Source organism: Heliangelus exortis, chromosome 12, assembly GCF_036169615.1.
Source record: "Heliangelus exortis chromosome 12, bHelExo1.hap1, whole genome shotgun sequence".
NCBI classification, from domain to species: domain Eukaryota; kingdom Metazoa; phylum Chordata; class Aves; order Apodiformes; family Trochilidae; genus Heliangelus; species Heliangelus exortis.
In genome coordinates this window covers 15,513,343-15,528,157 of record NC_092433.1, presented here as the reverse complement: position 1 = coordinate 15,528,157, position 14,815 = coordinate 15,513,343, and the positions used below count along the sequence as shown (strand labels likewise).

Here is a 14,815-nt window from a genome sequence, read left to right as displayed (position 1 = left end):
CTTGACCTGAAAAGGAGAGGTGGACAGAGCCCTGCTGATCTGTGCTAGGGAAGGATGAGTTGCCTCTCTTTCAGCTGGTGGGAGAAAACATGACCCCAGGACTCTAGTCTGATGCAAGAACTAACAAGGAGAGCTCTTGCCTTGTTGCAGACATCAGAAAGGGCCAATTGTATTCACCAGTCAGGTGCTAGAGCATCAACATCATGGAAAAATCCACAGTGGGAGCATAGAATTTCATCACAAGTGAATGATAACTTGGCTGCTGGGTCTTTCTTTTCACTTTTTACCTATAATTTGGTGAACAGGAATGAAAGGGCAGCAGAGGGCCCAGCAGCACAACAGGTTTCTGGTTAACCCCTTTCAGTAGCACTTGTGTGTGCTGCTCTCCTGCTTTCTCACCAGGCCAAAAGGGCACTGTAGACAAATTTTTTCATTCCAGTGATTTCTGATAGAAATGAGAAGGCAGGGGAAGCAGCAGAGATCTGCTGACTTCTCTCAACACAAACTAAACTGCTGAGCAGGGAAACACACTTTTAGAAATGGGTCTGTCCCACTGGCAGGGAGCAGAGCCTCTGCATGGTGAAGGAAGCCACTGCCAGTTTCTCTTGAGACCTTCCATCTGGGTGGAGCTATTGAGAGAGAGAGCCCCCTAAAGCCTGCTGCTGTCTGTCCATTTTGAGGTGATGTCAGGACAAATGGAGGGGAACATGCCTTCACCAGTTGTGGCAGGAACTCTTCTGTATAGAATCAAAAGGAACTATTTTTTTTTTTCTCAGTCAGGTTTAGGATTACTTTTGAAACCTTTTTTTTTTTTTTTTTTTCTTGAAGCCAAAGTCTTTAATCGCAGGTGAGGACATAATTTTGACAGGTTGCCAGTTCTTCATAACTAACACTACAACTTCTTTAGGAATGAAAGTATGTTGTCCCATGCCTTCTTCAAACTCATTAATCTTTGCTGAATTTTTTCCAAAGCTTGCCCTCTGCCCACTCACACAGCTAAAAGATAGACAGCTCCTTTGCCAAGTAAATGACACTCTCAGTGCTTTGGAGTATGAGTCTGTTTTAACTTAGGTTTTGGCTTTGCAATGACTTTCCTGCAAGCCACAGACACATTTTTAAGCAGGATCATTAACAGGCAGTACTAGAAGAGGAATTTGGAGGTTTGGAACTCGGTGCAATTTTTTTTCATGTTGTCTCTACTATGAAGGATTTCAGTGCATGTTTAAAGCTGCATTACTCCACTTTTAAGCAGTTTAGCAGCCCAAATCCTGACATCTTTTGAAGTGACTTGTGTTCCCAAGTCACTAAGGTATTTTCAAAAATCCTTTGTAAAGAGGTAAGCATGTAGCTGAATGCCCATCTGTATACCCCACACATCAGGGTGCTGGAAACTTTAATCTGAGGCTATTGCTGGTCACACTCACCTTCCAGTAGCCCTTGCAGGGTTTATCCAGCTGCAGTGACATCCAGACAGCAGGAAGCAGGGAGCTGTGAGCTTTGGGATGAAGATCATTGACCACTGGTTCTGCCTACTGCTCCCTCAGGTGGTCCCTCTTTTGATAAATCAAGCTGACCCTCAGTATCAGTAATGCTGTGGCTTTCCTGCTTGCACAGAAGGTGTATTTTGTGTGAGGTTTCTGCAGTGGTTTGTAGCTTCCCATGCCCTGCCCTTGGTGCCAAATCTCAGTAGCCTCATCTGCACCCAAGCTGGGAGAGGAAAACAGCTTGCTTCCTAGCAGCTTCCAAACTTTAAAATGTCTCTAAAAACAGAGATAATATTGGCAAGGGGAATAGATGGGTGGAAAATGAGGAAAAAAACAACCCCTCCAGTATTAGTCATTTGTAAATGGAGAAGATTTGAAGCAGACTGCACACTCCTTGACACAGGGGAGCGGGAGGGAAGGTGCCTGGTTTACAACAGGTTTACAACAGAAACCTCCTTCCTGTGCATGAAAGGAAGCATTCAGTTGCCTTGTGCTGAAATGCTGTTGGCTTTTGACTGTGAAGACACCCACACCCACACCCAGGTGCCTGGGGCTTGCTGTGCACAAGTGCAGAATGATAAGACACCTCCTGAGTAGAGAAGTCTGGACCTTGCCAAGAGCACGTGTGAACTTCAAAATCCATCTGCTGGATGTCACTCTTCACCTCCTAGGGTGTGGGGAAGGAGAGGACTGCTTTTTCCTGTAAGATACAGAGGAAGTCCAAATCAGAGTGAGGATTGAACAAAGCCAGGACTGATAACCCTAATGTCACCTATACACTGGGGGAATGAGGAGGGGTGGTGCTCCCAGCCCCTAACCTAGCCAGACAGGAGAGAGTAGCATCTCCCTGCCATGCCTGACAGCATATTGGTTATTGTACCAAATGCCTCCTGCTCCCCTCTGGTCATCCAAGCTGCCCCATTATTTCATAGAATCATAGAATTGGCTGGGTTGGAAGGGACCTCAGAGATCATCAAGTCCAACCCTTGATCCACTCCCCCCGTGCAGATATTTGGTGGGATTATTTGCAGACTGCAGTCTCATCTCCTAATCAATTTATTATATATCCACCCATACACATCCTTCGTCCTAAGGTGGTTTTTTGGGAAGCAAGCATTGGTTGGCACAGAGGAGTTTTGAAAAATCAAGGTTGGACTGACAAGGGGGTGTTGGTTTTGTTTTTTTTTTTCCCCCCAGAATACTCTCTTACAACAACCTAACCAGGCTGGATGAGGGAAGCCTGGCAGACCTTGGGGGACTTCACGTGCTACGACTGAGCCATAATTCCATCAATCATATTGCAGAAGGTGCCTTCAAGGGACTCAAAAACCTACGTGTCCTGTAAGTTGCTCTCACTTTCTGTCAGCTAACATCTACCTTCCCTCCACAGTTTGTGTTCTGTCAAACTGTTCTGCTTTAGAGTTGCTTTGGGTGCCCGTGTCCTCGGTGTCAAACTCCCCTATAGATTGTTCAGTAGTTGTCTTCAGCAACTGTTGTTTTTACTCAGTTATTCAGCTTCAGTGAACTTGTATTTTTTAGTTAAGAGTAGTTAGGAGAATTGCAGTTGGACTGTTTAGAGTAGAGGGCTCTGGAGTAAAATCTCAAGAATGTGGGACAGGGTTCTGAGTCTCACCTAACTGAGGATAAATCCCTGAGGTTTCAGTCCTTCAGCTAACAGTGTAATTTCTGTTGCCATCATATTGACTCTGATTGAAATTCTTCAAAAAAAGCAGTTTCTGTTGGGTCATTCTGCACTCAGGAGGAGCAGGGAATGACACCTTCCTTGACAACTCTGGAAATCTGAGTATCCTCTTAAATGTGCTATTGAGCATTTTTCGGGCTGTTACTTTTTGTGTTTAATTCAATAAAAAATAGAAAATCTTGAGCTAAGAAGTTGTTGAGAAGACAAAAACAGTGGCCAAACAAATTAGAGGTTGGGGCTTGGGATCTGATTATACCAGAAGTGTAACAACACTTGAAGCCTCACCCAGTCTTGGGTCCAGCCATGGCACCAGGAGCCTGCTACCTGTGTACCATTAGACTAACCAGAATTCTTCAAGAATTGGGCTCACTTGGGCCATTAAATGTTGCTCTGATTTTCCTCATAACTTCTGACCAAGAAAAAAGTTGCCATGCCATCAAGAGAAAAATTTCACGTGTCCTAATACTGAGCTGCAAAATGATCTATATTAGATTGAGGGATGTCTGGGGTTGCCTTAGAACCATCAGATGGAGAATCCAGTTTTTAATTGTCCATTCCTGCAGCTGTGTGGCTGCTGGCTGCTCTCCTTCTCTCTCCAAGGAGTGTGGAGCCTTCATCTGCCTCAGCACAAAGTTCTCACGGCCTGTGTGAGCACTCTCCAAGCTCCCAGGATGGTTGAGTTCAGGAGGGTGATTTAATTCTTCCTGCAAATTAAAAAACCTCCACTTTGATACTTTTATTCCTCTTCAGAAGCCCAGTCTGATCCGAGTAATTAAAAGGAAACGGGAACACAAAGATCTTCCCTTTTAACAGGACTTTTTGCATCTTTCTCTTTCTTTTATTGAAGTTCACAGTGGAGAAAGTTACTGGAAAGTGAGTTTGGGTTTTGTTTGCTTTTTTTCCCCCCTTTTTTTTAAACTTCAGCCAAAGTCTTTCAGCCACTGGGCATTCAGAAAGGGACCTCTCTGAGGCAGCTGTCAAGACCGGAACTAAAGGTTTCCAAAGAAAAATGGAGGGGAAGGGGAGCTGGTAGTTCTCTTTGCTCTGCAGTGAATGTGGAGCCTCTTTTATGTCTGGGGCCAAGGGGGGAGGTGGAGAGGGAGTGTTTGAGTGAGCTCTAATTTAATAAAGAGAAAGGCCTATTGGGTCCTGCACCTGGTGAAAAAGACCCGAGCATGCTTTAATTATGGCCTATTGTTGGGGAGCCTTTGGTGGGTGTGAAACTGCTGAAATGTGGAGCTATTCAAATAGAGGTCAGGCCCAGAGACCTCGGAGCACAATGATTAACAAGGCTGCAAGCATTCAAGCTCAGCCAGCCAGAAAGAATAGGAAATTGGCAACAGGGGCTGGGAGAGGAGTTTGAATACAAAGAGAGCTAGGCCAAAATACCCCGCTCTTTTTTCCCTCTCTCTCTATTTTCACTCATTTGTTAAAAAGGTTTTTATTCCTCCTTTCTAACACTAAACCTTTGAGTTGCCTCTGGATGAACAAGCAATACCATTTTCTTTTCCTTTTTCAAGAAAACACAATGTGTGGCAGTCAATTAATAAAAGTGTGTGTCAGAGAGCTCCTACAGGCTGTTCCCACTTGTCTGTCTCTGCCATGGGAAAGAGTTTGCTGGTCCAAAGACTGGTAGCCCATGGTGGAACTGAAGAGAAATGTCTGAGAATGAATTTGCCCTTAAAAAGCATACAGAACAATGAGCATTGACTTGGCAACCATGGGGGAAATGTAGAAACTTTGCTCCAGGAGGATGTATTTGCTCATGCCCCACACGGGTAGCACTGAAAAAGTTAGCACATCAAAGCATCTCCTGGCCTTGTCTCCTGTGCCACCACAGCATTATGTGTGCCCACACCCTGTGGGGACATTGAGTTTTTCTCCATTCCTTTGGCACAGACCTGCTCACAGATCACCCTGACATCCACCAGGATGCTGGCTAAGGCCAGGGCTTCCCAGAGACTTGAGATTCAGGTCTCACGCTGAAGGCAGCTGAGAAACAGGAATTGTGGCTTTGGGCCATCTCCCTCCTTATTGTTCACACACTGCAGCTGAGAAAGAAACAAGTAAAGACTGCAGCCAGTTTTAGGTACTGGGAGCAAGAGTTGCAGTCTTGTCTCAGCTGAGGAAAACCATGCCAAAGTGGACACCATGGGAGTTTTTTTTAACTTCTTCTTTCTTCTTATGGGTTATTTTGTATTTCTTCTGAATAGCCTAGGACCTGTGCTGCCCATGCCTGGGGTGTTGCAAAATTCATGGGGCTTTGGTTTGGAAATATTTTCATTTTCTAGTCTTTATATATTTAAATGGAAAATGTTCTGATAATAATCTTCAAAAGGTGTGAAAGGGGTACCTGAGGGTTCAGGGGGTTATCTGGATGTTTTAGTTTGCTTTGTTGTTGGTTTTTGCTAGGCTTTAAATCAGAGTGATGTAACAAAACCAACAAAGCCTATGCACTCTTTTTTTTTTCTTTTTACTTAACATTAGAAATGATAAATTTCTGTCTGTTGCTAGGTATTCATTGCTAGGAATTAAAGCTAGGAGGGAAGGATTTTTAAACAGACTGTTTAAACAGCTTTTGTGGATTTATCTGTTTGTTCTAGGTGCTTGTTTTTCTTCAGACCTCTTTGAATCTTGCAATAGATGGTAATTTGAAAGCCAAGAGAATCCAACTGAAAAAGCAATTCTTACTTTTTTTTTTTTAAGTGGTTATATGGAGAGTTAGGTTTGTATAGTGTGATAGTCCTTTCCTTTGCTGAGCTTTCAAGTTCATTGCCAGGAAAAAAAAAAATGCAGCTACATAGAAAATACAACAAATCATCTTCCAGAGATACAAACACATGTGTACAATGGAGTAGCCAAAGTTATTTTAACTCATGATAGCAGCATTTAAGGAGAGCTGTTTCTCCCAGTTTGGTTTTGAGACTTCACTGCCTTTTCCCTCCTTTTGTTCGGATGCACAGAATTAGAAAAAGTCTGAGACCTACTTGTTAAGAGGCAGTAAAGACCTCCAGTCTGCTACTGCTGCTGTCTCAGAAACCCAGTGTTTCAGCTAGGAAAAAGCCAGGGTTCTGCTTGGAATGCACCATCTCAGCATGGGGCACTGCAGGAAAAGTGATTAGTGCTGCTTTGCAGGACTCTGCTTTTCCTGATAACTGTCAGGAGAAAATGGGAAGCTCTTTGTGTGGCATTCTCAGACTTTTTTCCATTTGTTTTTTAACGATGCACCTAGGATTAAGGCCCTGATTATAAACTCTCTCTTGTTCTCTCCCCAGGGAACTGGACCACAACGACATCTCAGGCACCATAGAAGACACCAACGGAGCCTTTACAGGCCTGGAAAACCTGAGCAAGCTGTGAGTATCCCTGGGTTTGAAGTTCTGCAAAGCAGTTGTGTTGTGTCCCTTTGTGTGGTTGGGGTCCCTCCCCTCTGCCACAGTCTTCCTGCCTTTGGAAGAAGGCAAAAATCAACAAAAAAAATCAGAGATGTGGTAGTTTTGTAGGCTCAGTGCAAGAGTGTGGTTATCAAGCCCTTGTGTTTGTAAGCAGATCTGAGGTGATGATAATTTGAAGGTGATGAACTGACAGTGCCACATATTGTAGTGCAGAGACACCAGAGAAAGGAACTTAAGTTGTTTCCATCTGTCAGATTCAGCACAATTGTTCCTTGCTTCTAAAAGCAATCAGCACCAAAAAAGCCCCTGCAATGTCTTCAGTGTGCAGCCCTGATTGATGCAGCAAATAACAATAAACAGAAGACAAGTATCACCCCGTTTCCTGTTACAACAGAGGGACTGAAACAGGATTTGTTTCTGTGGGATACTCTGTCTGAGAGTGATCTTTTGGGCTTGCTTCCATGTGCAGTGACAATAAAAAGCACCACGGGGCACAGGCTCTTAAAGAGATAAAAAGAAACCCAAGGCAAGCATGCGCCTTGCAAATGTTTACAGCTTGCTTGGCCTTCACCAGGATTTTCACATTGCTCTGGACTTGTCCGTGTTCTGTTTGAAATCAGCTGTATAAATCAGCCCTGCCAGAAAAGGCTCTGATGGCTTGTGACAAATCAAGAGTCTAATCATTACCTCTTGCCTTTGTTTAAGTTCTCAGCACTCCCCCATCACGCTGTCTCTGATGCAGAGATGGCACAGCCAGAGGTGCAGTAAAAGTACCTCGATGGATAGCAGATGGCTGGAATGAATCCTGGCAGGAGGGATATTGTCACGATCTCATTAGAGGCTCCTGGGGGAGTGGGAAGAGCCATGGCAGGATTTGTGAGGACCTAATGCTTAGATGGAAAAGAAAGATTTTGAAATCACAGATGTAGCTGGCATTTGATGGTTGTCGAGAGGAGTCACTGGAATCAAAAAGAGGGTAACTGAGTCGTAGCTGTGAGTAAAGGGAGGCAGAAGGCAGAGAAGGACTAAAAGATGGGAAGGGAGGAGGCCTGGGGGTGGAAATGTGGGAAAGATATTGGTAGGAATTGCACGTGGAGAAATCTTCCCACAAGGTTCAAGAGAAAAAGCAGAAGATGGGGTGAGTGGGAGAGTCCTTGGCTGCTATTGCTGAAGTTTTTGGGTTGTCTGAAGAAAACTGAAACCATGTGAGCAGCTAGAAGGGGGGTAGTGGGAGCAGAGGCTTTGTCCAGGGGGATTTGCAGGCTGTAGGACTGTGAGCCTGTAGTGCTGCTTTGAGATGGGAGAGAAAGTGGAAGAAAAGAGTGGAGAGAGAGAGAGAGAGAGCTGTCCTGGTGAGACATCCACTGTCAGGCATCCCTGCAGTGTCACCACAGTCATGGGAGCAAATGTGGTGGTGTCAACTGCTGGGGTTATATGAGAAATGTTGGATGTGTCTAAAAGAGATAAAAAAGTCAGGAGACAGCATAGAGGGAAAGAGCTGAGCAAAAGGATTGACTGAGCAACCAGAAGAAATGAGCACTGCTGAGTTGTGGGGTCAGGAGGAGAGGCCAGGAGGTGTGGTAGGGAGCAGGAGGAGGCAGGATGGGAGCAGAGTCTGCAGGCTGTGGGGCTCTCTCCTCTGAAACAGCTTCTGAGCAGGTTGCTGGCATCGTTCATTGTCAGCCAGAGTGTAGAAAAACCCTTGGAATATGAGAGGATTCCATGATGTTCAAGGGTTGGACTTGATGATCTCTGAGGTCCCTTCCAACCCAGCCAATTCTATGATTCTGTGTTTCTTTGGACATTTTGGGGACACTTGGCCACTTTTAAAGGGAGCAGCTCAGATCTGTTTGAGCTCATCAGCACATAAATCCCAAACTTGTAATTTCATCTAAGGGTGAAGTGAGTATCCTTCTCCCTGGCAGGATTTTTTTTTTTGGTAAATAAAATAAAGTATCAGCCTTTGCAGCTAACATTCCACTGTGTGATTTAGGGCCTGTGTTTAAACTGTCAACCATCTTTAAACGCATTAGCATACAAAAAATAAATGGGCACTTCAGAGGAGACCTTCCAATGAATTAATAATCACCTCAGCTCTATGGAGATTGCCTTAAAAGCCGTTCCCCTTTGATCTGGCACAGATTAGCCTCTGAAAGGATTTAGCACAGAAGAGGGTTGTTTGCAGAAACGAAGGTGTTAAACTAAGAGGTGGGGAGGCCAGTCACTGAATTATATATGAAGCTCTCCAGGAAGAAGAGCACAGCCCTAAATTAAAATGTTGCTTCAAGAAGGAGAGAGTTGAGAAGCATCGAAGCATAAAAAGCATCAGTGGAATCACCGGGGAACAAGGACTTTCCTAATTATTCAAGCTGCTAAACGTAACCGGTTTTTTGATGGCTCACTCAATGACCGAGATCCTTCCTGCAGGTGCAAAACTGGCTGGAGGAGAAAACGCTGCTTTCTAATGAATTGCGTGCCGAGCCTGTAATTACAGTGATGCAATCACCGGGAGAGCAACGCTTGTGCCCGGCTCTGGGCTGCAGCACGCAGGCTCCTCCTGGAGCTGCATTCCCTGCCTTTGCATTCCAGCGGGGCCACAGCCCTTTGAAGGGGCCGCTGGGTTCAGACCCTTTCGGAACGGGAGAAGTGGTTTGCTGAGATTGGAAAGGCATAATGATTTTAATGAGTTTGCTGGGGCATGGTGTTATTTCCAGTGTGTTATGTATTTCTGGTGTATAGCCATAAATGCACCTATACAAGTGATGTGGATGTTGTGTAGTCACATCCCCAGATGGAAGTAATCAGATATAATCAGTGTCTTTATATTTAAAGTCCAAGATCCACTGTAAAGAATAAATAGAAAATCCCCAGCTTCAAACCCAGGCTCAGCAGAACACCTGTATGTAGGAATGGTCTCAAGTTGTGGCAGGGGAGGTTTAGGTTGGGCATTAGAAAGAATTTCTTTACTGAGAGGGTGCTCAAGCATTGGGCTGCCCAGGGAAGTGGTGGATTCTCCATCCCTGGAGATATTTAAAAAGAGCCTGGATGTGGCACTCAGTGCCATGGGCTGGGAGCCACGGGGGGAGTGGATCAAGGGTTGGACTTGATGAGCTCTGAGGTCCCTTCCAACCCAACCAATTCTATGATTCTATGAATGTGGCTCCAAAAATCAGTCTGTATGGATGCAGCCATATGACCAGGGTCTGCATATAGTGAATTGCTTACAAAGTTAATAATTCTGATAGATTTTTCAAAGCCTTCATTAATGCAGCACCCTTTTTCAAAAGATGGTACATGACTGCACACAGCCTTTGGTGTTTGGGGTATTTTACCCAGAGCAAAAAGCCACACACACTCTGATGCAGCAAATACTCTGCTGGTGTAATAGGCCAAGGAAGGAAGTCAGTACTTGCTTTGGTTATCCAAGAGACAGCCCTCAGCCCCTGTGTGCAATGTTTGTTTAGGCCAAGCAGCAGTGACTAGATTACCACTCTCTGACTATCTGGGAAGAAATGAAAAGTGTTGCAGGGAGAGACTGAAATCTGAAATTGTCATTGCACTTAATCCTGTCCACAGCCAGGCTGCAAAGAAGAGAGGGGACCTTCTGTTACTCAGCAAGCTGGTTTCCAAGCAATGGAGCAACCTGCCCTTTTACATGATACAGCACATTCCCTTTTGTGCTGTCATCACTATTAAATTCTAATACAGATAAAAGGATTTAATTTCAGGAGCAGGAAAGTGAATGTACTTCTGCCCTCTTAATCTCTGTGCAGTTCAGATTTCCCGGGACTTACACTGAGCACGTTTATCAGATAAAGCCACACTAATTGTGTTTCTTCTTTTTCTGTCCCCCTCTCTCCGTTTTATTCCTGTTTATCTGGCACTGGATGTTTGGAAACTGCAGAACTCTGTTTGGAAACAAGATCAAGTCGGTGGCCAAGAAAGCCTTCTCAGGGTTGGAGGCCCTGGAGCACCTGTGAGTAACCCACCATGCCTCGGAGTTTGGGAAGGGGGGGGTCTGCCAAAAGTAGCTGCTTGAGAGATCTGCAAGCAATTTAATAGTGTCTTTGTAAACTGAGAAGCCAGTCCATTTGTGGGGGCCACCTGCTTCCTTCTCATTATAAGTCTGCCTCAACTTTGGCCTTTTTTTGTGCCAGGAACAAAGTTATAGAACATGTGGCAAATCTGCGTGCTCTTAATTTTTTGATTTGTTCTTGGATAAATATTGCCTGGACTTGCACATTGCTGCTTTGCAGGCTGTTAGCAATGAAAATAATGCTTTCAGATGGAGCCCTCTTTCCTCCTCCCTTGCCCCAGCTTCCTCCTACATCTAGGCCCTGGCAGTGACACATGTTGCAAATGATGAGTGCTCATGATGCAGGCACCAAACACAACTCTCTTAGAGTGATTTGCAAGAAGGAAATTTTGGCTGCCATTATGTAGGTTTTCTTCTGTGTCCCAAGGCTGATGACTCCAGCAGTGATTCATGAATAACTTCCTTTCTGAATTAAGACAAATTAAAGTATATGTGATTTTGCTCAAGATGTTTTATTGGCTGTTGACCGTATGAAATGTTGCAGCCACTGGGAGCATACTGCAGGGTTTGGGCTGCCTGAGTAGGGGGGACATTCCTGGATAAAGGTTCCCTTATTAATGATCTGCTGAGATTCCCTCTGACAGCAGGACTAGTCTGCCCTACACCTCACTTGGTAAACTTAAGCCTTTAATCTGACACTGGCCTTTTTCAGAGGACAAGTGAAATTTTTAATTAGCCTTAGCTGTAAGGGAAGCTTTGAAGAATACCTTCTTTTGGAACCAAGGCAGTGTTTTAGTGTTTTTCAAACACAACAGTATCCTCTCAAAGTCACTTTCAAATAACTTCTCAGATGCCCTTTAGTGCAAGTGTTTGCTTTCTTTATGTTTGCTGAAGGTCTAGCCTGGCATACGACATTCCTGACTATCTTTGGTTATCAAGGGGGTTGAGGAATTTCTGAGCTATGGATGATGGAGGTAGCTGGGACTGAGAAAGTGTAGTGAGAAGATGGGATACAGAGTGACTTAATGATTTAGTCCCAGAATTTTTGCTGTATTGTTCAGCAATACTTACTCAGTATCGAAGCGTTTCATGGGAAGCCATTTCTGTGAACCACAAGTGGCCGTGGCCTGGATGAGGAGCTACCAGATCTTAAGCAGTGGAGTCACTGCTGAAGTGTGGGGAGACTTTGTCACAGCCAGAGCACCCCTGGTGTTCACACCACCTTTGGTTGTGTTCCTGCAGGAACCTGGGGGATAACGCCATCCGCTCCATTCAAGCAGATGCTTTTGCCAAGATGAGGAGCCTGCAGCAGCTGTAAGTAATTGGGCTGCACACACCATTAGGGAGGCAGAGGTCCATCTTGCCCTGGACGTGAGAAGTAGCACGTTGTTTCCAATGGGGTGTTATTTGCATTACCACTCATTTATTTCCTCCTCCCCCTGTCCTCCTCTGCAGGGTATTTTTACACTTGAGTAGATGTCATGGGGAACATCGTGCGTTTAATAGTGAGTGAAATGAGATCATTGGAACAGGTTCTTCCAGCAGGTTCACATCTGTGCAATTATTCATCTCTGCTCAGGAAGTCCAGCCCTGGTCCTTTTAGCCATCTCTCCTCCTGCTGCCACTGATTTAATTCCCAGTGGCTCCTGTGCTGTACCTGTGTTCAGGGTTCCTGTGCAGTACTGACATCTCAGTGATAAGCACCATTCAAACTGGATGCACTTGTCACCCAGACTTCTGGTGTAAAAATATGGATGTGTTATCAGAGCTGCTGCTTGTGCTCCAGGCAGGGGCTCTGCACTGTTATCAGACACTGTTTCCAGTCTTCCCTGGTTTCCTTTTCTCCATAAATATTTAATCCACTGTCAGTGCATTGCTACACTCTGGAGTAATGCAGTGTCTGTGGAACAAGAAATGATTTAGTTGGTTTTTGGGCAAGTTCAGTTTCTTCTTGACCTTGGAAATGGGAGTCAGGTGGTTGATGTTAGTGATGACATTTAATAGCAGTGACTGGGGAATGAATAAGGTGAAAGTTGCATGTCTGTTATTTTTTAACCACCTTATCTTTTGCACTGGCTCTTGACAAAAGTGAGGCAAAAGATTGATCTTACTAGAGAAGAGCTTGTGAGATCCCAAATTTTATGAAGAAACCTTAATAACATGGAGAAGGTGGCCTTCAGATAGGGGACATGAAGATGCAGAATGCATTCCATGGATGTTGTTAAGTTACTGTTAAGATGCTGAGAAATATTTCTGGTCTTTGCTTTCCAACCCAGTCACTGTTTGGTTTACACAAACATCTTTGCTTATTTCTCTTGCACTGCTCCTGTTAATCAGTAAACACAACAGGAGCTAAACCTCTTACCCCTGTGATGCTGGGGACTGGCAGGGGCCTCTCCACTTACCCCTCTGGGACTGCCCCTGAGGGACTGACAGCTCTTACAGGAACTTGGCAAGAATCCTTCAGTAATTAAGCCCTGAATTCAGTTGCCACCAAAGAGTCTCAAGGCACAGAAGCAGAGGAGAAGCATGGGTGGTGACTGGATAGGAGAAATGGGAGCAGGATGGGCTGTACTTGTGCCTCTGCTGCATGTCTCCTGTGTAGATGGTCTGCCTTGGTTTCTCTCACTGCCTGTCTGTTCCTGGGGATCACTCTGGAAGTTGGTATTAATAAATATAAGGTTCTAGGGAGCATCACTGGAGCACAGGAGTGGGTTGCTCTGTGTGGGGATAAAATGTTGTTGAAATGTGTTATGTATTTAACATCGTTAGTGCCTTGAGGACAGCCCTGCAGTCCTTTTTCTTCTTCTACCCATGCTGGGGGGGGGAAGGAGGGAGGAGGAATGTGTCTAACATGAAAGGGCTGTGAGCTTTCCAGCCTTCTCTCCTTGTGAGACTCACAGCAGGCTCGTGTTGGTTTTGTTTCCCTGCAGCCACATAAACAGTGACAGCTTCCTCTGTGACTGCCAGCTGAAATGGCTGCCCCAGTGGTTAGTTGAGAAGGAGCTGCAATCCTTTGTGGTGGCCACCTGTGCCCATCCTGAGTCACTAAAAAGCAAGAGCATTTTTGCCATCCTGCCAGAGAGTTTTGTGTGTGGTAAGTCTTGCCTGTGTGTTCTGAGGTTGTATGAAGGGTAGGACTCACTTGGGAAACATTTTCTTTGACTACTAGCATGTTATTACGAGAGGGTTTCTGTTTTGTTTTGTTTTTCAATGGGATCAAAGGAAGCCCAAGCCTGTGTTTTAAAAATTTGTCATTGGCTTCGATTTATTTCCCACCAAAACCACAGAGCACATTGCTTGCATCCAGTGTATTCCTTACAGGGCTCCTTGAGTGAGTATTAAATCAAAAGGGACTGATGCATGTTCTTGGGGCTGCAGAGACTTCCCCAGGCTTCTCAGTTTGATACTACCAAGCCTGCAGCTATAATTTTTGTCCTTCTGCAGTGTTCTGAGCTTCTTCTTTGGCTTTGGGGTCTGCAAGCATCTTAAAAAAATCTTCTTCTCTCGTAGAAATAACAAAGGGTTAAAAAACCAAAACCAAAGCCAAAAAAAGCCAAAGCAGAGATTCTCATCTCTCCATCACAGCTCTTTTACTGGGACAGTAAGGCACTACACAACCAACTGATGGTTAACAGTTGCATTATAATATTATTTTCTCCTATGGTTGTTTTTTCTTCTGAAGAGCACCTACTCTGTTGACTCTGCCCGTGAGCGGTGGTTGCAGAGCAGCTTTCCTTAATGCCCCCACACAAACCTCTGCTGCCTCTCTTACAAAGGAAAAAAAAAATTATCATAGGGGGCCAAAGTGATGCTGCTCATGCATCCAGCTTTTGGGCAACATAAAGGCCTGGTTTGGTGAGCCAAAGTGGTGTGGATTGTTGATCCTGGGGGCAGCTGCACGAGACTGTTTGATGAAGGAAAAAATGAGCTTTGGAAAATCCTGTGTAACTATGTTGAATGCCAGACTTGCACTGAGTACAGAGGAAAGGCTTTGTTCCAGCTGCTGTCCCATGTCCCTCTTGATCCCCCAGTAGCAATGTTCTGCCTTGGTGGCCTCCATTTGAGTGAGTCTGGGAGGCTTGCTGTGCTCCTCTGGAAGAAGAAATCATGAAGGCTCCATCCCCACAGCAACATCACAAAGTGAAGACAGCTTTGCTTCTCTGGTGTCTGCCAAGTCCTCCAGGCACTAGTACTC

At 44.9% G+C, this 14,815-nt stretch overlaps 1 protein-coding gene across 1 annotated transcript in view; it reads left to right on the top strand.

Moving 5' to 3' along the window:
- Window positions 1–14,815, top strand: part of LRIG1 (leucine rich repeats and immunoglobulin like domains 1) — an 83,992-nt gene that overhangs the window by 61,819 nt on the left and 7,358 nt on the right. Inside the window, 5 exon segments of the mRNA XM_071756250.1 lie at window positions 2,682–2,825; window positions 6,462–6,542; window positions 10,486–10,557; window positions 11,860–11,931; window positions 13,551–13,714. Of these exon segments, the coding sequence (XP_071612351.1) occupies window positions 2,682–2,825; window positions 6,462–6,542; window positions 10,486–10,557; window positions 11,860–11,931; window positions 13,551–13,714 (533 nt within the window).